General features: G+C 30.1%; 1 protein-coding gene across 1 annotated transcript; it reads left to right on the top strand.

Moving 5' to 3' along the window:
- The first annotated feature begins 1525 nt into the window (after nt 1-1525).
- Nucleotides 1526-4057, top strand: LOC129903782 (carotenoid 9,10(9',10')-cleavage dioxygenase 1-like). The gene is made up of 8 exons (XM_055979307.1): nt 1526-1555; nt 1650-1766; nt 2487-2654; nt 3061-3139; nt 3215-3296; nt 3551-3613; nt 3732-3870; nt 3983-4057. The coding sequence occupies exons 1-8, from the start codon at nt 1526-1528 to the stop codon at nt 4055-4057; spliced, it is 753 nt and encodes a 250-aa protein (XP_055835282.1).
- Nucleotides 4058-15270: the final 11213 nt, after the last annotated feature.

Here is a 15270-nt window from a genome sequence, read left to right as displayed (position 1 = left end):
TTTAGGAAAAAATTAACTTAAAAGAGTCGTTACTTAATTTTTAAGGAAAATTAAGAAATCTTAATTAAAAAGACACTAACAGAAATAAGTCTTAAAAATTAAGAGAAAAAAAGGTATGTGGTTCTCATTTCCACTTGGAAAAGGTGTTAGCACTCAAAGTAGCCGCTAACTCGTGGTTATCCGACGATTTGAAAATTATTTGATTAACTTTTGAAAAAATTATTTGTAAATAATAACGACAATTAAAATTATTTGAACAAGGAATCAACTTAAAATACTTGAAATAATTTAGTACGAAAATATATTTTGCAAAAATAACCAAGTAAAGAGAAAAGAAATTTAAAAATTATTTGAAGAAAAGCGATAAACTCAACAAATTTTAAGAAATTAGGAGTGATTTAAAACTTGACTAAAATATGCTTAAATAAGGAAGACCACTTGAATTATTTCTAAAAGTTAATAAGTTGAGAATTTTCAGAACAAAGTAAAGGTTTTTTAGATCAAACACTTGAATAAATAAAGATATGAAGTCAATAAAATCTAAAAATGCATCCTTATAAAATAAATTAGTTCCTCTTTTAGGAAATTTAATTAGATTAATCTAAAGTTAGAGTTAAACAAATAATCACAATCTCAACATGATTCTTCTCCTTCATCTTTGCCTTCAGAGCTTCCCTTCTATCAACTACATTTTGCAACTCCAGAACTGATAGAGATCCATACAAGTTCTCTACTTTCTGGAGCAAATTATCTCAATTTCTTTTACAATGTTTCAATGCAAATATAAAGATTTCATCCTGATCTAAAGATACTTCCTCCACTTCACAGAAGCAATAGATGCTACATACTGGTCAAAAGTATGAAACAAGCAAAGAGAAGTAACCGAAAATAAAAATATACTAAGGAAATAGAATAACTTACCTCTATCGGAGCACCACTTGTTTATATCATTAAAGGTTCTCCCAATCAACATTTATGGTTTGAGAAATAAACATCCACACTGCTCGATAAGATTTTTAAAAGGAAAAGAATTAGCAAAAATGCAAAGTGAAGTAAACAAAAATAAAAAGCTTCTGATGGAAAAGAATAACATACATTTGTTGGAGAGCCATTTATATTAGTCATCACAGGCATTCCCCATCGATCGTTATGAAGGGAATTTGAGCAATATTTGGCCAGTATTCCACCATTGACTGAATTTGAGATAAATCATGAATACATAGATCTTCAAGAGAGGTGAGGCTTTTGAGAACTTGGATGCTAAATGTTTTCAGATTGGATACCGAAAGTCTTTGAATAGAGGAAGGCAACTCCCAATTCTCACCAGCAAGAATCTCTTCATCACTACCATCATATACGATTTCTAACTCTATGAGACAGGGGAGTCTCTGTATACACCACTCCTTTCGGCCGTTCATCAGTTTCTTGCAATTCCTGATAGTAAGGACTTGTAAATTGCAGGGCAATCCTCCTTCAGGAAAGGACTCTATTTCTGGACAATCCAACAGATACAGTGTTTTAAGAGATGGAAGGAGTTCCTGCATACGTTCTGACAGTCACTTCAGCTTTGAACAATCCTGAATATACAAAGACGTCATCTGGGTCCCCCCACATGCCTCCCAAAGTTTTTCAAATGGAATATATTGTAGAAAAACAAATATGTACAAACAGACACATTCAACATGGAAAAGAATCTAAAGAAACCAGGTTTTCTTCTTAATATTGAAGGGGATGCTCTTGTTGTTTTAATGGCTTCCATTTTAAATGTGATATGTCTTAAACTATACCTCTTTCATCCAACTTTTATTCATCTAGTATATTTTTTTTAATTCGGTATTCAGTATCTGCATAGGGTCATGACTAATCCATTGTGTAATGCTTATTAAAAGGGAAACATTTTCTATCAACATTATTTTATTCACATACAGAGCTCCAACTTGAGACCTTTGATGTGAGACATATTCGGTATTTGAAGTTTGTGGTTCTATAGAGACATCATGTTAATATATAATAACAACTGAGTTACCAACATGAGTTGTGGTGCATTGGTGGATTGCTTCACCCTTAACTAGAGGTTTCCGGTTCAAGCCATGGGTATGAAAAAAATTTTGTTGGGAGCGCCACCCCGAATAGACCCTGCAATGCGCGCCAATAGATTCCTGTGAACTCATAGCTAATTAACACATTAGGTTAAGGGTAGGGTGTATATTTCATATTCAAAGCTCCAAATTGAGACATCTGGTCAAGGGCGGAAGGTATCTAACATTATGTTTGTGTTAGGATGTTCTCAAATAAAGACTTGTAATGTAAAGAAATGGTCATGTTATTAACATAGTTTAAGCCTATGTTGATCAGACTCTTCAAAATTAATATTATCGAGTACGAATAGGATACTCTAAAGATGGCACATTTCTGAAGGATTCAATATAATACTATAATTTTTGAAGAATTCGAGTAACATATATGTATCCTTTATTGTCTTAAAGTTATTACACAAATATATAAGCAATACAAATGTGTTTGAGCACTCGAAGAAGTTCTATTTAATTGCTGAAAATCATATGCCTCAAGAGATAAACATACAAACACTAGAAACTTTGGGTAATTGGACTGTTAATGGAGCTTGGAGTCAATCATTCACAGCCCATCTAAAGGTAATAACTCATCACAAAACTTATATTGGGTCCTAAAAAATATAGTGTTTATGAAGGATTTGACATGTGCGCATCTGTCAGCATTTTTGAAAAGTCTGAACAATAAATCTTTTAGAACGAATATTTTATTGCAAAAATTCTTAGAGTGTGTGATTGTTTAATCTAGAAAGTTTAGACTATTAGAAAAGATATATTTTTTGTTACTTAATTACATTGTACATTATGTATTTAATGTATGGTATACCCAATCGGAACATTTTGTACGTATTTTATAAATTAGTTGACCGAAATGTTTAGAGTCGTAATTAATAATTATCCCTTCTTTTTGTAGATCAAATGAATGATTTTTTTTTAATGTTTTTTTCTTTGAATTTGAACAAAATTTAATTATATTATGTGTCAACAGAGAATATCAGATACGGGTGAACTTGTTATAATAGGAATTAATCCATTAAAGCCTTATCTTGAGCTAGGAATCATTTCAGGTATGTTATTTTCCATTTTGAAAGTTTATTTAGTTTCCTAATTTATTTTTAAATTCACTTAATACCTATTTTCAGCTGATGGAAAACAAATGCTTCAAAAGGTGGATGTCAAATTTAATAGGTGTATTATTTGCCATGAAATTGGAGTTACAAAGAGGTAATTATTATGCATTTAAGTTTTATGTACTGACTAATAATATATGTCAAATAAAATGGACTACACTAATAGGTAATTTTTTCTATAAAAGTTTATATGATAGCTTGAAAAATAAAGTGAAAATTCGTTATAACCAATTACATTGTACTGATAGTGTAAATATTTATAGTTTAGTATATATGTATGAACTTAAATCCAATTATTATATATATATGCTAATGTTATTCTAATATTTTACAATTAATTATGTGTAGGTACAATGTGATTTTGGATTTTCCGCTAACTATTGACCTAAGTAGACTTATTATTGGAGAGCAGTAAGTATTTCAAACAAGTTATATTATGAAAAAAAATATTTGTGATAACTAAATTTAATGAAATACTTTTTTTATTAAATCCTTAATTAATGCATATTTATACTTCTGATTTTTGCAGATTAATAAAATATGATAAAGATGGATATGCAAGAATTGGAATAATGCCTCATTTTGGTGATGCTAATTCCATTAAATGGTTTGAAATTGAACCATGCTGTGTATTTCACATTATAAATTGTTTTGAAGATAATGATGAGGTATTTTAACATGTTTTTAAAAAACCTGATTTAATTTCAAATTTATATGATCATGAAACTAGTAAAATTGTTTAATTAATTTGATTCCTTTTTTTTTGTGTGTGTGTAAAAGGTGGTGGTGAGGGCATGTAGAGCTCGTAGATCGATTATATCAAGACCGGATCTCATAGTAGTTGAATTTGGGTGACGGATTAAACGATAAATATTTATTATTTAGCAATAAAATAAATATTTTCATGTTACTAACTAGACCTCATGACCTTGTATTTAGCAAAGAATTTATCAGGAGGATTTGCTAAATTTGGAGGGCTAGCCAAACTTCATTTTGAAGAAAGAAGAGTTGAAATTTCTAAGGTAATTGCTACTTATAAATTTGTGACAATAATATTATGTTGAATTTTTCTAAAAGTGTAATATTTATTTATCTAATTAATATTCATTTTAAATTTTGATTAAATTATTAGGATAACAAAGAAGATGAAGATGATTTAATTAAGGTTGAGTATCACATTTTCCCAAAAAACATTTTTTGTAGTGGATAGGGCTGTACAGGGCAAACCGATAAACCGCACCAAACCGACAAACCGAACCAAACCGAAAAAAAACCCGACTAGTGGTTTGGTTTGATTTGGTTTGGTGTTCGGAAAAAAAACCCGACCATTATAGGGTTGGTTTGGTTTTAACTAAAAAAAGTCAAACCGAACCCAAACCGACCCGAGTATAGATATATTATTTTTAAATTATATTATACATAAAAATATTTATTAAAATATAATTTATAAATATTATTTTTAAGTTTCTTTCATAATTTCTGTCTAGATTTGGACTTGAGCCCAACTAATTAATATGTAAAACAGGCCCAAAAAAAAAGGTGAAGCCCAAAATATTTTCAAAAGACCAAAAGGTCCAAAAACCAAAACAATCAGATAAGTCATAAGAGAGGAGAGGCTCCTCTTTCACAAATCAGAACCCTAGCTTCCTTTCCATTTTTCTTTCCTCTCTCAACAATTTTCGCCGCCGACCCTCTCTTGCTTTCCTCTCAAGAGATCTTGTTGTCTCTTTTATGAATGTAGCCTGTAGGTATATATCTCTTCATCTTTTGTCTGCTAAGTTCTTTTGGTTCTTCGTTTAATCGGTCGAATTTATTTCCTTTTTTGTGCATCTTCTGTATGTTTTCATATTTGAGTGAACTGAATTTGGATGATTTTTGGTTCTTTGGAGGCGCTTATTTATTGGGGCCTAAAGCCACTGCTGATTGGAAGCTAGGGTTGTAGATCGTTCAGTCTCAAATCTCAGAAGCAAAAATGTTTTATGGAATATTCATGCATAAGCCTCTTTTTTCAGTTTATCTCGATGAATGGAAGAGGAGCAAATACTTCTTGCTTGTCCTTTCATTACCATATATGTCCGTGCTTTGAAATTTGTTGACATATATTTGGAGAATGGTCCCTTGTTGTTTGAGATGAAACTCACAGTTACTGTGGTGTTGTTATTGCTAAGTTGTTTGCAATCTGGCATGATGAAACCTGCAGCATTCCTTCTATACGTTACACAACATTTTTTATATCAACATTGTAAATTGTATTGCAGCATGATATTGGTTTATAGCCACTCATTGTGTCAGCGACTCAGCGTGTGTGCTCTTTGGGATAAAAATAATGATTGTTGAGTTCACTCCCTTCACCATTTTCCCTGTTCTAAAGAATTCTAGTACCCCTGCCACTAGGTCAGTGTTAATCGTGTCCCAAGCATCCTTAAAGAACTGGCTATTATACCTATCTGGACCTAGTGACTTATTCCCTTCAATATTCCAGTGCTTGTTTCACCTCGTGTATAGTAAATTCCTGGACTAATATTTTTCTATTCTCTACATTTACCAATATTCCCATGTTGATAATGTGACTATTTACAGGTGTTCTTCCTTTTGTTTTTCTCCAAGCAGGCTTGTATAATACTTGGTAAAATTTGTTTCTATTCGCTGCATGTCAGTTTGTTGCTGGCCTGAGGTATCTTTGATCAAAAAATCCAATTGAAATTCCTCCGGGCCCTCATCACACTATGAAAAAACTTCGTGTGTAAATCTCCATCCCTCAGCCATTTAGTTTTGCATTTTTGTCTTAAAAACACTTCACTTGTTTTCTTTTTTTGATAGTCTTCTGCTAGCACTTTTTCAGCCTCGACCAGCATAGTATTATGAGGATCTACCTGAATTTGATTTTGACATTGAATAAGTAAATCCCATGCTTTCTGTGTTTGGACTTCCACATCCAGGTTGCGTTGTTTAACACTCTGTCTGCACCCATTTTTTTATTGTTCCATGTGTAGAATGCCCCTAAATACTTCAAGTCCTTCATCCCACAAGTTTTCTTACACACTTTGAAATCTCTTATTTCAGTCATTTTTACTTTACTGCCAATCCTTTCAGTGGTGTGAAACATACAGTTAAAGTCTTCTATAATTGCCCATGTTTCATTCAGCTCAAGTATGATGTGTTGCCTTATTATCTGTTGTAATATCTTAGAAATAGTTCCATTCACCTATGTTAGTTGTATCTTAAACATCTATTACAAATTATAACCTTTTTTTGTTATATACAGAAATTGTCTTTCTCGATGGAAGGTACAACTTCTGGAACTAAATCAGTAGTGATTGACAACCACCATCCAATTGTGCCAACAAAATCTCAACAGCAAGAAGGTAAGAACATTCCTCATCTACGCACTCCTAAAAAGCAAAAAAGAATCACAACTGAAGAACCTTCTAAATCTGGGAATAGTGGTAGAGAGACTTCCGAGATTTGGGATCACTTTTCCAAGTTTAAAGATAAAGAAGGTAAAATTAGGGCAAAATGCAATTACTGTCCAAAAACATTTGCTGCCGAAAGCAAGAATGGGACTACTACATTATGGTCACATCTAACAGTTAAATGTAACAAATCTCCCTTTAGAATCGTTGATAAGAGACAAACAATGTTAAAACCTATTAAAGAAGGGTGGACAGAAGGTCTTTTGGATTCTAATAAAAGGGTAGTGTATAATGTGGATGAAATTAGAAGGGCCATTGCTGAATTTGTAATTATTGATGAGCAGCCATTTAGAGTTGTAGAGGGAGAAGGCTTTAGGAAATTAATGACTAAAGCCTTACCAAATTTTGAACTACCTTCTTGTGTTACTGTTGCAAGACATTGCTTGAGGATTTATCAAGAAGAAAAAGATAAGCTTAAATGTCTTATCAAGGACCAACGTATTTGCCTTACTAGTGACACGTGGACATCACTCCAAAATTTGAGTTATATGGTTGTCACTGCACATTGGATTGATGACCAATGGAATTTACAAAAGAAAATTCTGAATTTCTTTACAACACCAGATCACAAAGGGGAGACTATTGCTAAGGGAATTGAGGAATGCTTATTGGGTTGGGGCATTGATAACTTGTTTACAGTAACCTTAGACAATGCGACTGCCAATGATGCTGCCATTAAGCATTTGAAGGTGCTAATGGATGATTGGAATGGGGTAGTACTTGGAAATGAATTTTTACATGTTAGGTGTAGTGCTCACATTTTGAACTTGATTGTAAAAGAAGGGTTAGATGAACAAATTGAACCCATTTCTCGTGTAAGAAATGCGGTAAAATATGTTAGATCTTCTCCTTCAAGGTTTGCTTCTTTTAAGTCATTTGTTGAAAAAACTAAGATAGATACTCATGGTCTTGTGAGTCTTGATGTTGAAACTAGATGGAACTCGACATATACAATGTTAGATACAGCTTTAAAATTTGAAAAAGCCTTTACAAGAATGTATCTGGATGACCATAAATACCAAAAGTATTGTCGGGAAATAAGTGCATTAAGAGGAAATCCATCAGCAACTGACTGGAAGAATGTGAGAGTTTTTGTCAAGTTTCTTGATCTTTTCTACCAAACCACTTAAAAATTTTCAAGGACTTCGTATGTTACTTCCAACTGTTTCTTTCGTGAATTTTTTAGTCTTCGAAGTTCTATTAAAAAGTATTCTAAATGTGAAGATCTTATTTTGGTTGATATGGCCGATAGGATGAAAAGTAAATTTGAGAAGTATTGGGGAAATTTTGAGAATATGAATATGTTATTGCTTGTTGCTGTTGTGTTAGACCCCAGATTTAAGATGAAGTATGTAAACTTCACTCTTTCCAAAGCATATGGTCCTTTGTTAGGAAGATTAAAGTCGGAAGATGTGGCAAGTGTTTTAACGCGTTTGTATGATTCTTACAAAAACTCTACCGTTGATGCTTCTTTTAATGACAATATTGGAGGTGATACTAGCATGCATGAAACCGATGATTTATTGGAATCTGAGTGGGAGAAACATTTGGCAAACGAGGGAAATATTTCCAACAAATCTGATCTTCAGATATACTTGATGGATGATGTGGTGAAGAATAAAGATTTTGATATCTTGTCTTGGTGGAAAGTTTCGTCTAGTAAATATCCAGTTGTTTCAAAAATTGCGAGAGATGTTCTTGCTATTCCTGTTTCTACTGTTGCATCTGAGTCGGCATTTAGCACAAGTGGTCGAATTCTTGATTCTTACCGGAGTTCTTTACTGCCAAAAACAGTAGAAGCTCTAATTTGTACTCAACAATGGCTACGATCACCTTCTAAAGAATACAATTTTCACGACAGTTTAGAAGAAGTCCAGAACATCGAGCAAGTTGATGAAGGTATTGTTAATTGGTTTATTGTTTATTCTATAACTTTGACATTGCTTAGTATTTATTGATTTATTCAAATCATAGTTTATTTGCATCTCTTGTACATAGATGCATCATAAGGAAAGCAGACAAATAGTTCCATACTGGTATAACTTTGCTACTGCCTTAGTGCTACTGCAGATAATTCCATACTTTGCTACTGCCTTAGTGCTACTGCAAATAGTTCCATACTGACACTACTTCATGATATTAGACTCTTGTTTTTCTGCACAATGACCAAACCTTGTTATTATTCTGAAGCTAAATTCATCAAATAATCAGCAGATTACTAAATAGGCTCCTACATGCTGCAGGCACCATACAGTTTTTGATAAGTAAATTGCTTTTTCCCTGTAAGTTGGTCCTTTTAAACTTGAGAAATTTTGACAAAATATTGCACTGTCTACAATATATTCCTGTACCTAGTCAATCAATTAACTAATAAGAATTTTCAGTTTGCCTTGTACTTTAGACCTTAATGTGTTATTAAAGTGTTACAGATTTGTTTTTTTTCTTCTTATTTTTGTTATTAATTTATTCATTTTTCTTGCAGAGTATCGAGACTCACCTAATTAATTAGCCAATTTCATTCACGATGCACCATCTGTGTGAGAATTGGTATGTTAATTGATTACACTATTCTTTTACAAAAGTTAAAGACTTCTTCTACAAAAAGTTGTTTTGTAAAGCTCATTTTTTTTTAGTTATGAATTGGCTGGCATTTATTCATGATGCACCTTTGGAAACCTTTATATCTCCTCTAGAGCTATATTTGACTTAACTTTTTATTTTGCAGATAAGAAAATAGAACCAGATATGCAGATTGCTTCCAATATTATGTTTGTTGAGTTTAATTGAGAGATGAAGCAACTTCAGTTGTAATAGTTTAGATGATTTAGAGTATACTCAAACTCTAAGGTGAATTTTTGTTTTTGTGACATCTAACATATCATTTTGTCTAAAGCTGTAGTTGCTTAATTTTATGGAAGAAACTATATTAGTTTTTATTTATGTGTGATTAAGTTAATTGGCAGAAGTGGTGAACATTTGGGTTCATTATGGCTATTTGACATTTTAGTTATATTATAAAGTTAAAATTTTGTTTTGCCTCCGTCTATAAAAAAACCCGAAAAACCCGAAAAATCCGAGAAAAATTAATATTGAAAAACCCGACTTGTATTGGTTTGGTTTGGTTTATAGATTTAATAATCCGACACAAATGGTTTGGTTTGGTTTGTAATAAATCCGAACCAACCCGGTATATGTACACCCCTAGTAGTGGAGCTACATTTGTTCCAAAACTTAATGGTGTTGATGAAGATGATGGTTGGATAGTAGCAATCATACACAATAAAAATACAAATCAATCTCAAGTAAGTTCATCGTAGTATAACTATCATTTTTTTCTCGATTTGTGTGTCATCTTAATCTTTTATATGTATTTGTTATAATTATATGAGATGCTTACAAAGGCCGTACAATGAACCCCATAATAGACTTTCTACATAAAACATGAATTTAAATTAGTCAAGCAAGTGAGTTTTGAAATAATACTTTTTTTTGTTATGTCGATTTTAAAATTTGAGGGTTGATTGATTAATTTGGAATTTAAGTTTATTCTGATATGCATAAAATTTCAATCTTGCAGGTTTATATAGTTGATACAAAAAAATTTGAAAGTGAGGCTGTTGCTATAATTATTTTACCAAGTAGAGTGCCATATGGATTTCATGGAGCATTTATGTGATTCAATTAATTATAAATACACTACTAAAAAAACGCTGAAGACCAAAAAAAAGAAGGAAAAGTTATTTGGGTGAGTAATTTTTAATAAATAATTATTGATTATCATTTATAGCAATATATAACAATACTATGATAAATCTTTTATGTATTAAAAGTGAATTATATATGTTGACATCCAATTTTGACCCTCCACAACGCAAATTAACTATCGAGTTTCTTTAAATTTCGAACATTTTTTAAATAACTAGCTTTTATAAAAACAAATATATTTTCATGTTATTCTTAACTATTTTTATCTTTTATAAATTTTAATATAATATACATATTTCTATACAACTATATCTTTGATTACTATTTATGTGGTTATTCAAAAATCATCAAAAAATTTTATTTTTTACTAAATACAATGTTAGTTAGGTTAGTTTAATTATAATTTGTATTTTTAAAATTTTTAGTTTTTTCTAAAAAACAAACAAACTCCCATATCGAAAATTGATGAAGAATTTGGGGTTTTTGGAGCCTATATAAAGGCTCATATTCTCATTACGAAGAAAAAAGAAGTGGGAGGTTTTTTAGCCACCCAAAGTTAGAAATTTTCTTAATTTGACTAGGATTTTGGACTTCTGTCCCCAGCCTAAGAGTTGTGAAAATTTATAGCGCTTTCAATATATATTTTTCTTCAAGGAAAATAAGAGTTGAAGTCGAAATTTAGGCTAAGAACAGTGTTCTTATAACATCGAACCCACGAAGGTTCGAGTCTAAATTTTTAATTTTTCTTTTTGTAGATTGGAGTTTCATCAAGCTCTTGGGTGGTAGTGAAGTTGTCTTCCGCTCGTCGTCTTCAGTCTCGCTGCTCGAAAAAAGGTAAAATCTTTTCTCAGCTTTATTTTATTTAATTATTTCATGTTTTATATTTAGTTGATTCGTAGTCTTGTTTTTTTTAGTTAGCATGTATTAAGAATAATTAGATTAATGATAGAAATTTCTTATAGTTAACATGTGTTAGGATTAATTAGTTATCATGTGTTAGGATTATTTTATGAAAGCTCTTAGTTTTGTTCATTATTTTTCCAAGTAGTTTTCTTTGACAATATAGATTTTCATGTTTTCAATTTCTTCTTTTAACATGATTTAGATAACAAAAATATGCTTAAAGTTATTATTTAATTAGAACTTTCATGGCCGAATTGATTTAATTCTTTCTTTAAAATTTGAGCTAGTATAACATATATATTAAATCTGTGTTCTTTAGTTACTTGAATATATTTCTTCTTTCATTTCCTTTGTCTACATATATGCATGTTGTTAGTCACTTCTAGGATGCCCATCAATTTGATAACTTAAAATATCATGATATATTCCTTGGTTTAGCTTAAAATAAGTAAATACTTATCTAATTTTATTTTGGTGCATGTGATATCAATTTGAGTCCATCTTTGGACTTCATCCTTGTATATCATTGAGTTTTGAGTCTCCCATCATCTTGCTCGAATTGCTGAAAAGTTGATACATGGAAAGGAAGTTAATATACATGGTTTGAATATTGATATTGGGTTGTATACACGGAATAGAGGTGGAAAACAGTGTCGTATACACTGATGTACAATATCTATACAGTCCGATATGTAAGAAAATAATATTGTATACACTGATATACATTGTATATATAGTCTGATATATAGTAGATACATGGAACAAACAGGTGGTATACTGCGTGTGTACAGTTTGATATACAGAAATAATGTTGTATACACTGTATACATCATATATACAGTGTATATACAGCTGCGATATATAGTGGAATTTTGCTTAAGGCCCAAAACGCAGATAGCCCAACAATTTAGTCCAGACGTACAAAAATTAAGTGTCGGGCCATATTTTCATGTGTTATTTATTGTTTATTTATATTGATTTGGGATGTAATAATTTATTTACTTATGTTATTTATGTTTGCTTATATATTAATTTTTAAATTTGTTTTAACTTAATTAGATTCCCCTAAAGATAAACCAATTCATGTTAGTTTACTTTTTAAATGATTTTCTATCTTTACTTAGTCATTTGATAAACTTTTACTTTTTTTTATACACCTGTATATTATTTTCAATGTTTAAGTTTGATCATTTTTTCTAAAAAAATAATAATTTTAAAGTCTTCGTTCCTTTTAAATTAATATTTTCAAAAGTTAGTCAAATAATTTTTCAAATAGTCGGATAACCACGCGTTAGCGGCCACTTTGAATGCTTAACACCTTCTCAAAGTGGAAATAAGAACCTCGTACCTTTTTTTCTTTTCTAAAATTGATTTTTTTCCTCTAAAAAGTTGAATTAATTTTAAACCGTCTTTTTCCGACATAACAGTATAAATGTATTATAAATGTTTTAAAATATATTATGAATGTTTAGTAAGAAATTGACAAGATGTATTATATGCATGTTTGGTAAGAAATTGACACGATGTATTATGAGTGTGTTAAAGTGTGTGATAAATATATTATTAATGAAAAACAAACTTGTATTATATGTGTTTTATAAATTATTCTCGGTATTATAAGAAAATATTTACTATTTATAGCAATAATATTTTTTTACTGAACCTTTAAACTTTGGTATTCAGATGATCAGTTTGGTCCTCGATTTTTGATTCCGAGTTCATTAAAGTATCAAAATTTTATTGCTTAAATAGGATATTAATTAGGAGATTAATAACAACCAAAATAGGGTCCAACTAAATAGAGAAAATAAAGGATTGATATATATGGTCATTTATTAAACATTATATTTAAGAAAAAATATATTGTTATTTAATTATTTAATAAAATATAATCAACTAATTTATAAATTAAAATTGATCTATTAATACTTGTAATTTAAACTTTATAAGTAGTAATTTTTTTAAAAAAAAATTACAAATATATGTTGTAATATTAACCCTTAAATAGATGTGTGGGGTGATTTTTCCTATAAAGAAATACACCTTATTGGACATCCTAGGAACCCAAACAGAGCAGACCAATTTAATACATGAATAATTGGGTTATTCATGTATTAATTTTATATATTGATTTGGTTTAATATATTAATTTTATACAATGTTTGGTTGGTAAGTTTTAAATATTGTATAAAAGTTATTTATGTATTAATTTATACGGTATTTGGTTTAGCAATTCTACATAATTAATACACATATAATTTATGAGAAAATTTATATATAATTTTATATGGGGTAGAAGGTGAAAATATTAATTATACATGGATTAAAATAATAAAATTACATATTTACCCTTATCAATGCACTTTCAAAATTATTTTTTTATCATGTGTACTTTAAGAAAATAATTATACTATTAATTTATAAAAAGACCACGAGTTCACATGCACCATAATTGTCTACCAAAGTTGCCCTAATTTGTGTCATATTAGCTTTTGTTGCCTTTCTATGGGCGATTATACAACAACAACGCATCCAAGAAATATGCAATTATATAACGCATAACAATTAGCAGCAAGTCTATAACATCTAATTCTGACAAAGGAAGTTTACTTATTTCCTAGAACTTCTTTAAATTCAAATAAATATATTATGGGAATTTATCATAAATAGATAAAAGGGAAAAGGTTCAACTTTGTTATTTAGAGCTGATATACCCGTTATAAAAGTGACTCATATATACCCCTACTGCTACACAAATGACTCACACATACCCCCACTGTTATAAAAATTGTTCACATATGCCTCCACCATTATAAAAATAGCTCACATATACCATTTTCAACTTAAGGAAGTGAAAAAAATAATTTTTAAATTTTTTATTTAAAAAAAAAATCATGTATGGAGATTTTTTTTTGAGTAATTAAAAAAATATATATCCATACATGTGAATTTTTTTTAGCAAATTTTAGGGGTATATATAATCTTTTTCACGCATGAATTATTTTTTGACTTCTTTGATTATCATTATTTGAGTTTCTAATTCATATGTTATTTTTATTTTTTCATTCTTTAGTGTAAATATATGAGAAATAAAAAAAGTGTGAACCCTAGACCACTACCATGTAGTTAGGTAGGGACAATAAGTCCGTAGTGACGGGAATGACGGAATGAATAAAAAATAAGAAAAAAATTTAAAACTATTTTTTGCAGCTATATTGTAATTTAGTTTTTTTAGCTATAACTAAATTCAGGTTCTAGGTTTTAAGGAAAAATACAACACAATTACAATAAAGATAAATCAGGTTCAGATAATTTTAAAATTTTTTAAAGGAAAAGAATTTACAAAAACGCAAAGTGAAGTAAGCAAAAATAAAAAGCTTATGATGGAAAAGAATTAGAGCCCGTTTGGATAGGCTTAAAAAAGTAACTTTTATGTATAAAGTGCTTTTAGAACTTTGAAGTGCTGAAAGTTATTTTTATAAATAAGCAGTTGAGTGTTTGGATAAAAGTGCTTATGATGTGAATTTTAGGGTTAAAAGAATAAAAAAAGGTAGTTTGAGAATTTAGTTAAAATATAAATGATATAAAAGTAATTTCCATGGTCAAAGAAAATGACTTTAAGCACTTTGGAAAAAAAAGTTAGAAATCCTAACTTTTCATTTCTGACTGACTTTAAGAACTTTATGGCTTAAAGTCAGCATTAGGCAAACACGTCCAAAAACTAAAAAGGGGTTTTAAGTTGGTTTTGACCAACTTAAAGCCAATCCAAACGGGCTCTAACTTACATCTGTTGGAGAGCCATTCATTTTAATCATAACATGTATTCCCAATCGGCCCCCTTATTATGATGGGAATTTGAGCAATATTTGGCCAGTATTCCCCCTTTTCATATTCTAGTAGTGGTTTGAGCAATGGGCAGTTGTGAATACATATTTTAGAGAGGGAAGAGGGCATCCCTTTTACTGGAACGGATTGGAGATTAGGGAA

Source organism: Solanum dulcamara, chromosome 9 (assembly GCF_947179165.1).
Source record: "Solanum dulcamara chromosome 9, daSolDulc1.2, whole genome shotgun sequence".
In the NCBI taxonomy this organism is placed as follows: domain Eukaryota; kingdom Viridiplantae; phylum Streptophyta; class Magnoliopsida; order Solanales; family Solanaceae; genus Solanum; species Solanum dulcamara.
The sequence above is the reverse complement of the archived record's forward strand: the minus strand, read 5'-3'. Positions and strand labels throughout refer to the sequence as shown.